Genomic DNA, 18049 nt, shown 5'->3' with positions numbered 1-18049 from the left:
CAGAAGAGCACAGACCTCAAGCCACCCCAGTAAGACCTTAAAATACTGGGAAGACTGTCTCTATTTCCTTTTTGTTTTAAAGCTAGTGTCTGGTTTGGAAAATGGGGAGATTTTGTGTGCTTAAATTACTCTGTAATAGACAATAAGCTTCTAAAAGAATGGGATGATTGTGTTTTATAGATGTAGACATAGATACTGATATAAGTGCCATTCATTATGGGAATATATTGTATATTTTAAGATTAGACATGGTGATTGACATAAAAACACAGACAAATCTCTACTAGAATTTATTTGGTCACACATATTTTTGAGTAGTAATGGGCACTAAACTGAAAAGTAATACAATTTAAGACCACCAGAAGGATGGCTTTCACATAAAATTTGTTTAAATTCTATTCCTCAATAAAAATAAAGATGAATTTCATGATTCATTTAATTGTTATACAATAGCAAAATTACTTTTATTTGCAAAAATATCCCATGACATTAAAACAATTTATGATATTTATAATTATACTAAATTTAAAAAATATGATGGAAGGAAATGTTTAAATGATTGTAGTTAAGGAAGCATGATGTTTTCATAAACACTCTATTAAAATACCCAAAGTACCAACTTAATGGGTCTAAATATTTAATTTTTAGTCTTGAATGAGCTTTTATAAATTCCAAGAGAAAGGTTTGTCTTAACTTCTGGGAATAAGGTAATAAAAATAAAAATAAAGTTTAATTTGTTTGGTAGGTTTAGCAATAGATTTTAGGATAAAATTGCATGATATCTTGATGAAATGAGACATTAAATTTTGAGTCTCCCTAAAATATGACAATTTCCTTGATTCATCAGCAAACTACGGATAATAATATGGGTGTTTCAGATTTCTTACTTTATATAAAGCTCATGCAGTGAATGCAATGGAAGCCAGAATCAGTATTTCCACGTGAATGCGGAAGCAGACCCAGAAGCTACAACTGCTAATCCAAAGCTATGCTTGTCTGCCACCTCTATGCTTCCACTTCTGCCACACTATGGAGATGATCTACGTAAATAAGTCTGATTAGGACACCTCATACACATCTCAATTTTTCAGCATCTGAATTTTGCTTACAAAGTTCACATTTCCTAATATGGCCTGCAAATAGAAAGGTACCTACCATTTATTCTGCCTCTTCCCTGCATACTTAAAAACCTTTTGTCTACTGGATTTTTTGTAGTTGCCACTTACCCTGGTTGTGTCTGTGCATTTACTCATGCTACATGCTCTTCCTTGAACACCTTTTTTACTTTTGAACTTGTGGCATGTACTAATTCTTCATGGTAAACTCAAGTGATTTACAACAACCTGAGTTTTCTGACACTTAAGTCAAGGATCACTATCTGCTTTTCCTTCTGTTTGTTCTGACACACGTTTGTTGAGATGTTTTGTTTGTCTGCCTCTATCCCAGCTGGATTACAAACTTACTTAGAGCAAAATGCCATGTGGTTTGTTCCATTATCTTTTCATATGATATGTTAAAAAACATCTAGAAGTACCCATTAAGGAACAAGATTAGCAACTTCTATTTTAGATGAAAGAGGACTTCACCTAGTAGAACCTAAGATAGCTAATACAGATATATATTTATATATATATACACAGAGAGAGAGATGACTATAGATATAAACATGCATAGAGACATGTGCCTATTTATGACTGCAACATAAACAGATGTAACTAATAGTGATTCATAGATGTTTCAGAGTGAGCTAGTATCAAATTCATGAGCCTCTTGCCTCATCATCTTAACAATTTGCCTATGAGTGTGCATCAAAACAACTGGCTGATACAGATTATGATAGCACAACTTCACAGCTAAATACCAATTGTAGAATTGTATATTTATTGATTTATGTTAAAGGTTAGAGTTTAAGAGGCTTAACTAGTTAGTGATACATGCTACAGTCCCTGTGATCTTCTCAATGTTCATTGCCTGCTACTTATACAATATTAATGACAGATCAATTCAAATTCCCCAAACCCATCATCTTATTTCATAAATACTGGTGAATTTCAATATTGAGAGATTCGCTTTAAAGCCTTTTCCAATGTTTAGATCACTGTCTCCTCATGGAACTCACCTGCTATGATGGCTGAGCTTTTGCATGGAATGTAGCAGCCTTCATCAAGTCTTTATGATTACCTATTACTTCAGCTAAAGTGCAATTTACTTAAATGCAGAAGCAATATCTTCCTCATTGTCTTGCAGATTTTATTTCAGGCATTAAAATGATGTGAATATTAGAGTCAATCTGGTCTCACTGCCTTAAATTTTAGAATGGCTTGTATAATAAGATTTTTGTTGATGTTTTATTGGTAATTGTCAAAGTAAAATAAATTCTTATAGACAAAATATCTACATTTAACTAGTGCATTGATATGTTCTGTATTTAAAGTATAAATGTAGATATTGTCATAATCTGATGACATGCATTGCCATAAGAATTAGCTTTAATTTGTTTGATTTCCTGTCTTAAAATTTTAAAATCACGTTATTCTTTACCCAAATCCTTTTGCTGCCCATATAGAAACTTGTTTGACAGAATATCTTTTCAAAAGTATGTTTTTGTGGATTTCCCTAGCATTGGGTTTCTCACCAACCACTTAATGGTTTCCTTCACAAAGATATCTTTTTCATTGCTCTCCCTCTCCATCCCTCCCTCCACTCAGCCATCTCAGTCCCTCCTGTTCCCATCTCCCATCCCTTCCTTTCTCCCCACTGGTTCCCAGTTTACCTTGGAGATCTTAACTATTTTCCCTTCCTGGGGTGCTCCATTTGTTTCTCTCTTAGGGTTCTCCTTTTTACCTAACTTCTCTGGGGTTGTGGGTTGTAGCCTGGTTATCTTTCCCTTTTCATGTAATATCCATTTAAGAGTGAGTATATACCATGTTTTTTTTTTTCTGGGTCTGGGTTACATCACTCATAATGATATTTTCTAGTTCTATTCATTTGCCAACAAATTTCATGATTCCTTTTTTTAAATTGCTAATACTCCATTGTGTAAATATACCACATTTTCCTTACCTGTTCTTTGATTGAGGGGCATCTAGGTGGTTTACAGGTTCTGGCTATTATGAATAATGCTGCTATGAACATAATTGAGCAAGTGACCTTTTGATTTGATTGAGCATCTTTTGGGTATATGTCCACTAGTGGTATTGTTGGTTCTTGAGGTAGATTAATTCCCAATTCTCTGATAAACCACCATACTGATTTCCAAAGTAGCTGTACAAATTTGCACTCCTACCAGCAGTGGAGGAGTGTTCCCCTTGCTCCATACCCTCTCCAACATAAGCTGTCATCAGTAGTTTTGATCTTAGTCATTTATCCCCCAAAATCCACAAAGTTGACACCAGTTAAAACTCCTAGCAATAATGGAGAGGATGCCTGAACTTACCTTCCCCTATAATCAGATAAGTGACTACCCTAATTGTCATCATAGCACCTACATCCAATAACTGATGGAAGCAGATACAGTGATTCACAACCAAACACTGGGCTGAACTCCTAGACTTTAGTTGAGGAGAGGGAGGAAGGATCATAGGAGCAAGTGAGGTCAAGATCATACTGGGGAAAAACACAGAGACAGCTGAATCAAACTGGTGGGAGCTCATAAACTGTGGCCTGTCAGCTGGCGACCGAACTAGGCCCTCTGAATGTTGGTGTCAGTTATGTAGCTAGATCTATTTGGGAAGCCCCTTGCAGTGGAACCAGAACTTATCCCGGGTGCATGAAATGGCTTTTTGAAACACATTCCCGAGGGTGGGAACCTTGCTCAGCCTTGACATAGTGGGGAGGGGCTTGGTCCTGCCTCAACTTTGTATGCCAGACTTTGTTAACTCCCCAAGGGAGGCCTCAAGCTCTCTGTGGAGTAGATGTGGGTAGAATGGGAGAACATGGGGAGGTGGGAGAAGGGGAGGGAGGGGGAACTAGGATTGGTATGTAAAATGAAAAACCTTTTTTAAAATAAAATTTTTAAAAAGTATGTTTTTGTTATCAAACTTACAACTTGCACATTGAGCTTGTCAATGTCTGACAGTGGATACATGGAAATTGAGAGCTAACCCCGAGGGAATGAGACAATGTGTATTTTGATTTTATTCTACTTACTTTTGTTTTTGAAACGCTTAAAATTGGATGCATTTTTGTTGCTAATTAAAGACAATATTCATGATAAGCTAGATCAATGAGCATTTGGATAGTATTTTATTGCAATGAAGTTTCAAAATAGTTTGGAGTTTATTAAAATCATTTGTTTTTAGAATAAATATAACAGTTATGTAGAAATACAATTACTTATTTCCAAAATCGTGATTCAAATGTTTCAAGGATGAGTGAAGCTGAAGATCATGAAATGAAACTAAAGTATTTCTTGTCTGTTAATATTTTCCTCACAATATAAAATAAAACAATTTTATACTGAAAATATTCATGTAGAGAAATCACAATAACCATGTATTAATAAAGACATCTTGGAAATTCATTCAATATTATAGCAATGTCTGCAATCTGTTTCTATAATCATATCAACAACTTTTCTAGTTCAAAATACTGTTTCTAATGGTTAATATTTATTTTTAGCTTAAAAATTATTTTTCCTCCTTTCTTTTCTGTTTCTTTGCTTACTCAAAACAAGACTTTTATTCTTAGATTTTTGAAAACGATTCTTATTTTTTAATGTTTTCATGTTCCATGTTTTGTTTTCAACTCATATTTGAGTTCTAGTTTGTTCAACTAGATACTCATGGCTTCATTGCTCTTTGGGAAAGAAATAGTCTCAACCCAACCTTCCTTCCTTTCTTCCTTCCTCTCTCTCTCTTTCTCTCTCTCTCTCTCTCTTTTTTATTTTGTCTGTTCTTTCTTTATATTTTGTCCACACAGTTTCTTCTCATTTCTTCTTGTCATAATTTCATAAAACATTATTTTCAAATGTGGGTCTTTTGCAGATGAGGCTTAGGTTTTTGCTTCTCTTTTTAATGTTAATTAGCTCTTTCAGAATCTTAGGAACAGTTATTCGGTGTCAATTTTGTACATATTCATTCAGCAGTTGTTAAATTCCTACTGTGTTTCAGTCAGTTCTGTAGCTAGAGTTTTTTTTGCCTGGCCCACAGTCAGGACAAATCTGTGTCATGGTGTCATCGAAGACCTTTCAGGGGATCTTGGCTGGTCAAACCTGATGTATCTTAGTCTGGAACAAAACCATAGCCTCTGGCTTTCTGTGGAAACAAAAGCAGAGCCTCTTTCCCAAAGTAACACATCCTTATATCTAAATTTTGAAGTTAAGGTACCCTTAAAGTATACATTTTGGCATAACTCAACAGCTTTTACAATCAAATGGTTTTTTTTAGTTACAAATATCAAAGACAACATAATCCAGATTTTTTTGTGTGATAGCCACTTTTATGTGACTTATTTTTTTATACTAATTTTACTGTCTCTTTAAAGACTTTATTTTTTATATGTAAAAAAAACTATGTATTTGTTTATATAACTGTATATATCATCTTTTTTGTCTCTTTCAAGCCTATGTATATTTTACACACATTGTAAACTATTACATCTGAATCTGTTTTATTGTGAATCTATTGCTTTAAACTGCAGCATTTGTAAGTCTGAAATGGTGCTATGGCTGATGGCTCTGCCCACCTCAGCTTTCCAATATGGCGTTGGTACTTTACCACCAGCTCTGGGAGCCATCTAGGGTCTACGCTTTTATCAAAGCAGTGGGTAGCACAGAAACCTCTTTTTGTTTTGTACTAGCAAAGGCTAAATCCACCACACAGTATAATGTGACACTTGTAGAGGCCTCATTCCTGCCATATGGCAGGTCGAGCACGTATGCCAGGAACCCGTCATAGTAGCTCAAACATGCAGGCTGTCACTAACTTGAGAGAGACAACTAGGAACTGTTTTTAGCTCCATTTTAGAATCTTTTTACTCAGGTTTTAGGTGGAAACTTGTGCCCTACATTGGGTGCCATTTGTAACTAGAGTTTTCCTGTCTGGCCCACAGTCAGGACAAATCTCTGTCTACTGCCAGTCCCACAGCCGCTCAGACCCAACAAAGAAAACACAGAGACTTATGTTGCTTACAAACTGTATGGCCATGCCAGGCTTCTTGCTAACTGTTCTTATATCTTTAATTAATTCATTTCTATAAATCTATACCTTGCCACGTGGCTCGTGGCTTACTGGCATCTTCACATGCTGCTTGTCATGACAGTGGCTGGCAGTGTCTCACTCTCCTTCTTTCTGTTCCCTCAATTTTCCTCTCTGTTAGTCCCTGCCTGGCCACTGGCCAATCAGTGTTTATTTATACAGGGTGATATCCACAGCACAGTTCTCTGAATAGCAGCATATAAAACAGAGTCTGTGCCTTTAGTTAAAAAAGGGACACTAGCAGCAAAACAAAAATAAGTTTTTTTCATCATAGTTAGCATTGTGGGAATAAATCCAATAGACTTAGAGAAAGAATGCTTGATTGGGGAATGTGCACTATAATGCATAGACAATGGAGCCTAGTATATGCCCTGACATTTGAATAAAGACTTAAGGGAACTGACAAAGTAATTTAGAGGAGAATGTTCTGGGTATAACTTATAGCCAAAGGCTCACATTCCAGTAAGGAGAACATGTTAAGCAATTTTAGGACTAGAAATAAAGCTAAAGTAGTCAGAGCTTATTATCAAGGACCAACTGGAAGGAGGTGAATTCAGAAAGTTGTTGGTAGGAAATCACACCAATCACTATAAAGGCTCTAATTTCTAAGGCCTCCTGCTGTACATATTAAATGAATCTTGAAAAGCTCTAAATCAGTTTTTACCTTTCTAATGTCCTTATACTTTTAATTTTGCTTTATTTTCATTTTCAAATATTTTGAATACATTGAAATAAAATGTGATACAATCTCATAGCCTACCAAGGTAGAACAATAGCAATAGCTCTGTTAGCATGGAGGAGCGGCATAGGGTTGGTGAGAGAGAAAGAGGACAACAAAGAAGGGATAAGAAAAGAAAAAGGACAAAAGGACTATAAAAGCTGGGAAACTGAGGATTAAGCTTTCTACAAATACATTCATTTATTTATTTAATATGTATACATATATGCATAAGATGTATTCGGTGTTTAATTGCAAATGTAGGGGAAATGAAAAACAATTAGACTTTACCCCAGATATGTTCCGAACAGAACAGATTGACATGTTTTTTTTTTACATATGAAAAAAAAACTTTCCAAGTTTTGAGAAGGTGTAATGTTTGGAAAATAAATTTTCCTCATGTTTTGAGAGGTAAAGTTTGTTATTTTATCACTGCATTGTCAAACAATGATTTTATTGGTCTCCTGGGTACTTCTCAACTTTTGAGTAGCGATTGAAGAGCTTTTCCTAGGATATATAGCATCTGTAATATTCTTTATTTATAAAACATAGCCAATTCTATACTGGAAACAACCATAAGAAATGATGAAATTGGTTGCTCTAAATTCAAATGGAAATGAACAGGATTTATAAAAGGAAAAGAAAACCTGGGGAAGGAAGGCTAGGACTTTCCTTGATTTCAAGAATTATTATAAAGCTTAAATGAGTACCAAAATATAATGCTAGCATGTATTAGGCAAGTAGACCATTGGACCACATTGGAGTTCCGCAGTAAACTTGCCTCTATAGTAAACTAAATCTGTGAACTCACATATGTAGAACTCAGTAAAGTTTGTGTAATGTTGCAGGCAATTAAATGAGAAAATAACAGTCTTGATCAAATATTTCTGTGAAAATAATAACTTCCAACTCTATGTTTGCTATACAAAAAAATAGCAGTGCAAATCAAGTACACATAAATAATTGTGGTGGTTAGTTTTTACCCTCTAGAAGGGAGAGGGAGTCACAATGAAGAACTGTTTTGATTAGGTTGGTGTTTTGCTGCTCAGGGATTGTATTAGTTGGGTTAGTTGATGTGGAAAGATCATTCGGTGTGTTGGCCACATCATTTCACAGCCTGGGCCCTGGATTGAGTGAGAAGAAGTAAGCTAGCTGACAGTAGTATGCATGTGTTCATCCATTGCTCTCTGCTCTTGATGAAGATGTAATGTGACGAGCTGCTTCAATGTTCTGGCACCTTAAATTCCCTGAAATATGGTCTGTGTACGTAGAGAGACTTCTTTGGAGAAAACTAATTTTCCTTTGCCAGTTATCAATTGGAGGTAGCTTCTAGGCTAGGGATGGAAGCTTGTGTCTACTTCCCCTCTCAACACTGGAACTCGGTCTGACTTAGACCCATGCAGGCCATGCATATACTGCCACAATCCTGTGAGTTCATATCTATGTCTGTCTTGTTGTTTCTAGAAGACCTTGGTTCTTTTGTGTCACTCATCTGGGAGGAGGAAAAATAGTAAAACAAAATGTATTTTATGAAAAAAAATCTATTTTCAAAAACATTTTCTGCAGTGATGAGCTAAACTGGAATTATGAGCCAAATAACCGCTTCTTCCCTTTAGTTGTGTCTGTCATGCGTGTTTGTGCTTCTCTATTGTTTCATTTTTAGTATTTTAATACAATAAACATGAAGCATTTTATGTGTGTTTTTATTTGCTTGTTCATTTTAGAGAAGTTTGTATATGAGTATTGTTTTTAAATTATTTCTCCTTCCCCACCATCCCTCAGTTTCTCCCATGTCCCCTGAACCCCCTCCATCTCAAATTCATGGTTTCTTTTTTAGAATTTTTATACATATACATACCTGAAGAATAAAAACATACATAAAATCAGATAAATAAAAATCCCAAAAGAATTTATTTCAAAGGTGCAGATAATTTTTAAAAATATAGTCCTTTGGTTATTCTTGGATTTTATGGGTGTTGTTGATTCTGTTGCTATAGTTGCTGCTACAATGCTCAGGATTGACCCAGCGACTTTTGAATGCTAGGCAAGGATTTTCACGGTGCTAAACTCCCAGCCCTTATTTGTTAATTTCTGTAGAAATAATATGAAATATGAAAAACTAGGGATTTGAAATTTGAGTTTATCATTACTCCTATTTTCTTGGCAGAAAGTGCTTTTGGCATAGTGTAGGGATTACAATGTGGGAGGATAGCATTATCTAATACATGAATGAAATCCTACTCTGACCAAACCAGACACTGCTTAGTGGAGACCCTGGGTGTGCAGCCAATCTTCCTCACACAGGCCAGAGCATCTAGGATTTCCAGTGCTGCATATGTTCAGTGTGTCACCTTGGACATCTGCTCATATTGAACATCTGTTTTTTGTTTTCACTGGCCTGCTAAAAAGAGAATGGGGTCATTAGTTATTCTACGATGTGAAGTTATGCAGAACACAATCCATGTATGAGAAATAATGTCAGGAAAACCATATCCACTGTCATTAATTCAAAGTTTGATTCATGCTGAGAGTCATTACAGGCATCATTTCAGAAGAGGCTGCCAAACCATCACATCCTCATATAAAAACCAAGTTTTTAAATATTTCTACACAGCATTTTTTACCCCAAAATCTGTGACTTTGTTATTTTCTGAACAGCAAATTAAAACATGTAGTAAGTAAAATAATGTACTTATGTGTATCTTATTTAACGTTTAAATTGTAATTGGTGTTATTTATGTTCATTCATACTTATTAAATGAACTTACCTTATATTAATGTATTTATTTTTATTAGCAATCACAAGTTATTAGCTGTTTTTTTTGACAATTGAAAACATACTATGCACAAGGCTGTGTTACAGAGGATAAAAAGGTGCAATATATTTTATACATTTTATGTCCTTCTTATATATGACAATATTTGAAATCAAATTTTCTATCATTTGAATTACATTATTTGCCCATTGACCCAAAGATGTGTCACAGGCTGTGGTATGAAGAGTAGAACACAGTGAAATGAACTTTTCCTGTTTATGAAATCTGCTTTTATGTTAACATTCAATCAAATCTTTCTAAAATATAACAGAGGTACAATTAGTATAAAGCATAAAATTCTGGCACTCATTTGATAACTTAAAGCTCTGTTTTAGATTATGAACAAGATAGTTCTTTTAAAATATTATATGAAAGTATGCAAACATTGAATCATCATATATAGATAGCCATATTTCCTTATTATGTTCAAAAATTTAGTTTTATGGGCATTATGAGTCAAGAGAAAAACTAGCAGAAGAAATGGAACAATATTAATGTTACATAGCAATATAGAAATCATGGTAGTTAGCTTCTATTTAAAAGAATAGCAGGTTTTATTTCTACTTGCCTTATAATTTATTAGGTGGTCATACTGTTAAAGGTCAACTGTGCTTACAGAGACTTCGGCGTTTGTTTGGTAGATTTATTGTTTATGACTAAGCACCACACTGTCACTTTTTCTTTCAATTTTGATCAGTTGTGGTTTTCTGTAATTGTCTCTGTCTTTTGCAAGATGGATCTTTGATGAGAGATGAGATCTAATCTGATCTGTGGGTAAAGGTATACATATTTAGAATATAGTTAGGAATTATATAGTTTCAGTCAAGTGGCAGTGTTAGGATCTCCTCCAAGATCCATGACCTCACTAGACCCAGGTGGTTGGATAGGTTTCCAATGCCAGGCGTGATTTCCCTCTTCTTGAGCAGGGCATAAATCTAATTTATGAGCTGTTGGTTACCAGCAGGTATGTGTGCCACTGCTACATCCTGAGGAATATTCCTCCATGTTGTTTGTTATTGTAGTTCATGGGCATCATGTCTGGGTAGAACTATTGGTTACTATTTACAACACAATTCCTGTATCTATGTCTCAGAGATCTTAACTTAAGCTCAGGGGTTACAGCAGAAAGGAGTCAGAAAGATTGTAAGAGCCAAGAACTAGGAAGTTTGCTGTGAGTTTTCAACACCTAGAAATGTTAAAGAAGCTATAGCCACACAGTCTCATCAATATTGCTGCCTAAACAAGACTTGAAGAAAAAAATGAAACCAATAGACATGCTCTTATGGATGGGGGAAAGACCATGGAGCCTCAACCTAGACAAAGAACTACAGGCAACTAATTAATTTTGAGAGCAGAGAAATAGTATTCCCCAGGGAAGACCTCATCAATTGGTTGTCCAACATCAGTGTGTGTGTGTGTGTGTGTGTGTGTGTGTGTGCGCGCGCGCGCGTGCGCTTTGTGTTTATTCTGCTGCTCATGGTTATGTGTGGTCAAAGTTTTCTTTAACTGTAAGTTTATTGGTTGTACACAGTGTATCCTAATAAATCACCAGCCCTGATCATGAACTGAGAAGACTGTATTTATAAATTTAAGGATGTATATGAGTGTTATACAGCTCATAATTTCCCCATACTCCACTAAGTAACCTTATAGAATGCATCTACAAATAACCCTAGTTAGAGTCATTGGGTCACAGACATACACAACACACACACATACACATATACACACACACTAACAACACACAAACCTATATACACACATACACACACAAACACACACATATATACACACAAATGTGCATATATACACACACACAAACACACACACAAACACAAACACAAGTAAGACATGATAATAAGAGGAAAGGTACTTTGTGAAGAAGAAATGCATGAGCAAGTGTGGGAGTGCTTAAAAGGAGACACTGAAAGTTCAATATGACCACAGTGCATTCTAAAATAGTCAAATATATAAAACAGGCTATGGATACATGTATTCTCATTTTGTATAAATGTAATAAAATCATTTGTATAATAATTATTTATGGTAAGTGTCAATAAATTATACTTCTAGAAAGTGTGTATCTTTTAAGGTCTAACTGTATTCTTTTTTTGTTTGTTTTTTGTTTTTTTCAAGACAGGGTTTCTCTGAGTTATTTTGGTGCCTGTCCTGGATCTCACTCTGTAGACCAGGCTGGTCTCAAACTTGCAGAGATCTGCCTGTCTCTGCCTCCCAAGTGCTGGTGTGTGCCATCACTGCCCGACTTCTAATTCTATTCTTTGCCATGGAATAATATAAAAGATGGCTTATTTATTTTTGTTTTATGCCTGGTTAGCTGCTTTGAGGTTTTTCCAGCTGTTCACGGTTATGTGTTTCAAGGTTTTCTTTAATTGTAAATTTATTGATTAGACACACAGTGTATACTAATCAAAGCTATTACTCACTTACTTACTTGAATATTATATTTTCTTCTAGGAAGATGTAAAAAATGAATATATACAAAAGGTACAAGAAAAAGAATGGAAATATTTCAAGGTATGATATGATATGTACCAACAGAATGTGTGGTATAACTAATTGTTCTTTCTTGAAAGCAGTCTAATTTCAGCAACTTCAAGAAATATGTATATCAAAGAAGATAAACTCACTATAATGAAATATATGCAGAAATGTTTCTAAATACAATATATTTAGTTTTTTATGCTTAAGGCAAAATAACTCTAACTAATTAATAGAGTTAAATGTGTCTTCCATTCTGTCATGTGCTAACCAGTTTAAATGTCCTTTCCCTTTCCTCTCCTTAAAGTGTATTAGCTGACTGTGCATTTTAGAGAAGACAATGTGGGCCAGAGAGATTAAGTCACCAGATACGTTAAGCAATTCAGTTGTGATTTTGATTGTTCTCTTCCTTAATTTATGGGACACTATACCGTAGAAATAATAAGGCTAAAACTATTTCCATTTTCCATGTAAATATCACTATTTGTCATGAAAAATATTTATATTGCTATGGAATCAGCCTGAATTTTGAATCACTTGGAAAACTGCCCAAATCATTATCAGTTGTTACCTTTTTCCTCATTGCTACCTTCACCATCACTTAATCCATAATTTCTTTGAGATGCACAGAGTAGAAAAAAACATGTGAATGTCTCATTTCTATATATCCTTAATTTTTTATGTGTGGGGTGGGTGTTAAAAACATACTCTCACTGGGTTCTTGGTTAATTTGGAGAAAGGGTTTTAAAAATGAATCCATCCTTAGCTCTGTGTCTGGAACTTCTGGGTAAGTAGCAGAGTGGCTACTTTAGACCTATATTTACTTTGCTCCTTTATGTTTTAGATATGTAGCCACTGGCCCACTGCTTAAGGAATTTGTCAAAAAAATCCAAATAGTTGTCTCTATTATGAGAAAACAGTGAACTGAAGAGTTGGAAAAGTGCCTTGTGAAAATCCCACCTATCAGGCCATCTGCAATGCTTCAGTCTTTGACACAACTGTGCTCGCTCTTGCCTCTAAGGTCCCAATTCTGCATCATTTTAAGATCATTCTTATGAACTTGCTCTCATCAATCAATGAGCTCTAGTTTAGCCCCCAAATGGGATCTGTATTTTTTCAAAGACATACTACTTTATTACAATGTGAAGGCTTAGTCTAGTCTTAAGAAATATATTTCCTTTTATGTTCTAGTTGTTTTAAAATAAGATTTTCTCACTTTCTTTACTCCTATGGGTCAAGTAAAATGACTAAAACAAACATTTTAATGCTTTTCCATTTTACTGAAAAGTCCAAATCTCATTGATTTATTTACACAGTTTTGTGATCACTTCATTCCTCCCAATCTCCCCTGCTCTATATTATTTGTCTATGAAACTTGGTGTTTCAGCACTAAGGAAGGCTCGTTTTCTCTCTTGAGAGATCTTTCCTGAACTGTTTTGTAAACTGTGTGTATACATGCTTAGAGTTTCTAGTCTAGAAGCCTTAAGCATTACCACTTCTCTACAGACAGCTTTAACTGTTTGATTCACAAAAACAGGAGCAAAATACGTAACTGGAAATAATATGAAGATATATTATATGTACATAATAGCAGATAATGTTTAAGAAACCACTCATCTACCTAAAAAGTCATTATATATAGTACTTGCCAATTTTTCATGGTGCATAACTACCATCACAGCAAATTTCAAGTTGCCACTAGTGTCTCATGGGAAAGTGGCACACTATCTGCTGTCTTGGCACTGTGGACTCCATCATAACTCTGCTTTTTCATATCTTGTAACATTATTAACTTTAAGTTGTCTACATAATAGAGTAACTGATATGAGCATGGAAAGTCATCCTAACAGGAAGAGGAGGAGGGCAAGGACTTGCTGAGGAGAAGCAAAGTGATCACTTAAAATTATTGAGGGATATAAAAGAAAACAACTTAGAATGTTAGGTCTTAATACATCTTAGTATCATTATCAAGGACCAAACATTCCTTCCACTTCTATATAGTATTCCTGTATAGTCCCATTGGTGTTTTTCTGGTAAATTTCAGAGGAACAATGTTTGATTTTAATGGTTTTTGACTGTTTTATTTACACAGATAATATATACAAGCCAGGTATGGTACCATCTGTGTCTATTCAAACTCCTTTGCTATTCTGACCTATCCTGAATTTCACAAACACTCAGGTTAATGTGATTCCTTTATTTATCACAGTGTTGTCTGTATTGAGCACCTCTTTGGATCCTCCACCCTGCAATACAGCTGGGAACTTAACCCACGATCTCACATATACTGCATACATATGCACCCTCTCTGCTGAACTGTTTCTCCATCCCTTACCCTCAAAATTCTATTTTGGCTCTGTCTTTGTGTTTTCCATTGACTTATCAACAGATTTCACATCTTAATATTTCTTTGAAGTATGACAGCCCAGTACAAAAAGTTTTTCCCAATTATCCATATGTCCTGGTGACAATCCTGCCTTGATGAACATGGGTTGTGTATAAGCATTTGTATAATTTATGAGTATGTTGCTAGAGTTTTCCTGCCTGGCCCACAGTCTGGATAAATCTCTCACCCGCCAGTCCCAAGCCGCTCAAACCCGATCAAGTAAACACAGAGACTTGTATTGGTTTCAAACTGTATGGCCATGGCAGGCTTCTTGCTAACTGTTCTTTCAGCTTAAATTAATCCATTTTTATAAATCTATACCTTGCCACATGGCTCGTGGCTTACCGGCATCTTCACATGCTGTTTGTCATCGTGGCGGCTGGCAGTGTCTCTCTGACTCAGCCTTCCACTTCCCAACTTTATTCTCCTCCTTGTCCCGCCTACACTTCCTGCCTAGCCAATGGCCAATCAGTGTTTTAATTATTGACTAATCAGCAACACATTTGACATACAGAACATCCCACAGCACTTCCCCCCTTTTTTTTTTTAAAAAAAAAAGGAAGGTTTTAACCTTAACAAAGTAAAATTACATATAATTTGGGAATTTGGGCGTAGCTTCTCTTACTGCTTCCTGCTGGAGGGGGGCGCTGTATCTTATGGGGATACAAAGAAAATTTTAGGATCATGGAAAAGTCCATGAGGGTGTATCGTCTGAGCCAGTTGCCTTCAAACCATTCTGGATGTTGGATCATCTGGGCCATGGTGTCATCGGAGACCTTTCAGGGGGTCTTGGCTGGTCAAACCTGATGTATCTTAATCTGGAACAAATCCATAGCCTTTGGCTTTCTGTGGGAACAAAAGCAGAGTCTCCTTTCCAAAGTAACATATCCTTATATCCAAATTTTGAAGTCAAGGTACCTTTAAAATATACATTTTGGCATAACTCAACAGCTTTTACAATCAAATATTTTTCTGCAGTTAAAAGTCCCAAAGACAACACAATGCAGATTCTCTGTGTAATATCCATTTTTACGTGGCTTATTTTTTATACTACCTTTACTGTCTCTTTAAAGACTTTATTTTTTAAAACTATGTATTTATTTCTATAACTCTATATATCATCTTTTTTGTCTCTTTCAAGCCTACGTATCTTTTACACACATTGTAAACTATTACATCTGAATCTGTCTTATTGTGAATCTATTGCCTTAAATTGCAGCAGCTGTGGCTGCTGGATCCACCCACCTCAGCTTCCCAACATGGCCATGGTTTACCGCCAGCTCTGGGAGCTATCGGGGGTCTATGCTTTTAGCCAAGCAGCGTGTAGCCCAGAAACCTCCCCTTTTGCTCTGCACCAGCAAAGGCTAAATCCACTATGCAGCTCAAAGTGCCACTTGCAAAGGCCTCATTCCCGCCATAGGCAGGTCGAGCACGCACGCTAGGAACCCACCAGTAGCTCAAACCAGCAGCTGCCGCTCATTTGAGAGAGACAATTAGGAACTGTTTTTAGCTCCGTTTTAGAATCTTTTCTCAGGTTTTTAGGTGGAAACTCTTGCCCCACGTTGGATGCCATTTGTTGCTAGAGTTTTCCTGCCTGGCCCACAGTCTGGATAAATCTCTCACCCGCCAGTCCCAAGCCGCTCAAACCCGATCAAGTAAACACAGAGACTTGTATTGGTTTCAAACTGTATGGCCATGGCAGGCTTCTTGCTAACTGTTCTTTCAGCTTAAATTAATCCATTTTTATAAATCTATACCTTGCCACATGGCTCGTGGCTTACCGGCATCTTCACATGCTGTTTGTCATCGTGGCGGCTGGCAGTGTCTCTCTGACTCAGCCTTCCACTTCCCAGCTTTATTCTCCTCCTTGTCCCGCCTACACTTCCTGCCTAGCCAATGGCCAATCAGTGTTTTAATTATTGACTAATCAGCAACACATTTGACATACAGAACATCCCACAGCATGAGTAAGTGGTGAATTATTATTCACTGACATTTTATAGACACATGTCTCACTTTCTTCTTGTAAGTATCCCTGCAGGTGCTTGTGAATAATGACCATGTGAAATAGAATAGCATTGGCCACATAGGGAAACTTGATGTGAGCTTGAGTATAAGACTTAGTAAGGGTACTTTGAAACATAGTTTTTTAATGCTTTTATACAATTTTAGCTTCATAACCTTAAATACCAGAATGCTTTTGATAGTTTGTCCCATAAGAGGGATTTTTAAAAATCTGATTATTTATACTGAATAGTAAAAGTAACAAGGATCAAAGTAGAACCGTGAAAATGAAATATGCATTTTTCATAAAAAGCAGTGAAATAAAAGCACAAGGAAAATAAGAATGACATTTTTTAAAAAAAATATGTTTATATGATCTTTTTATATCAGTTTTGAATCATTTTAAATATTTTAGTATAAATAGGCAATAGATCACAGAAGGAAAAGAATAATAAATCATGGGCTCAGCCCTGTTCTAAAACTATGATCATCTCATGAATTAAGTGATTTTATGGATCAGAAAAGGGGTCTGGTGATCAAAGAGTGGCAGTTTAATTTTTGTACATTAAATGATTAATGGTGTCTGCTACAGCTTGTTAGGCCTAGTTTAACTGACTTTTTTGCACTTAATAAGGATCTCAAATTAATCTAAGAATATTTATAGTCTTACTACATTTAAAAAAAGATAGACTGACCACAGTGTATCCTGTATCTCTAATTTGTGTTGCAAAGGCACAACTCAACCCCTTAAAACACACCACAGGGAGCAAAACAAAGCAAAAAGTTCTCACTTATTGCTATTGTAAGTTATTATTTCTCTGTGAGTCCTGAGGCCAAAATACATAATTCTACAGAAAATGTAAAATAAATGTTAACTACTGAAATGCTCTAATGGACATCTATTTTTGGTTACTGTGTATTAGCAATTCGTATCAATTCTTTAGCTCTGATATCATTCCTCTGCTGTTTCCCTTTAGGGATTAGGAAAATGAAATTAAGTGTCTTTTAGCTGTCTTTTCTTGAGGCTGTATTTCACTAGCTCCTTCTGTTACCCCATAAATCCTACTCTCCTTCCCTTTAATTATGTTGTCTCTCTTTTCTGTATTCTTAGTAATTAACATGAGATGACTAAATTAAATTTCAGTTGTTATGCCTAAGTTTCTATGTCCCACAGTATTGTATTAATTAACCTCATACCTCAGGCTGTCTCCTTAAGTGAAATAGAATATGTTATTAAGAAGGCAGTATGGTATTCAGACAGATTGGCAGGCAAGGCATAAGAATGGAAAAGATGAGAGTAACAGAAATTCCATTTTGACACTATACTCTCATTAATTGGCACAGTTACCCACATCCCGCCACCGTGTTCCATGTGGTATGTTTTCAAGCATGTTTTCTGTTAGTTCTGACTTCAGGAAAATCAAAGAGA

The 18049-nt window shown here is 35.7% G+C and overlaps 1 protein-coding gene across 1 annotated transcript in view; it reads left to right on the top strand.

The window, feature by feature from the left end:
• The window catches only part of Cnbd1 (cyclic nucleotide binding domain containing 1), a 376362-nt gene that overhangs the window by 345598 nt on the left and 12715 nt on the right, over window positions 1-18049 (top strand). The window contains exon 12 of the mRNA XM_052716755.1: window positions 12207-12266. Within this exon, the coding sequence (XP_052572715.1) occupies window positions 12207-12266 (60 nt within the window). The remainder of the gene's footprint in view (window positions 1-12206; window positions 12267-18049) is intronic.

The sequence above is a fragment of the Peromyscus californicus genome, unplaced genomic scaffold (genome assembly GCF_007827085.1).
Source record: "Peromyscus californicus insignis strain IS unplaced genomic scaffold, ASM782708v3 Scaffold_5__1_contigs__length_169319896, whole genome shotgun sequence".
NCBI lineage: Eukaryota > Metazoa > Chordata > Mammalia > Rodentia > Cricetidae > Peromyscus > Peromyscus californicus.
This window is presented reverse-complemented; position numbering and strand designations above follow the sequence as displayed.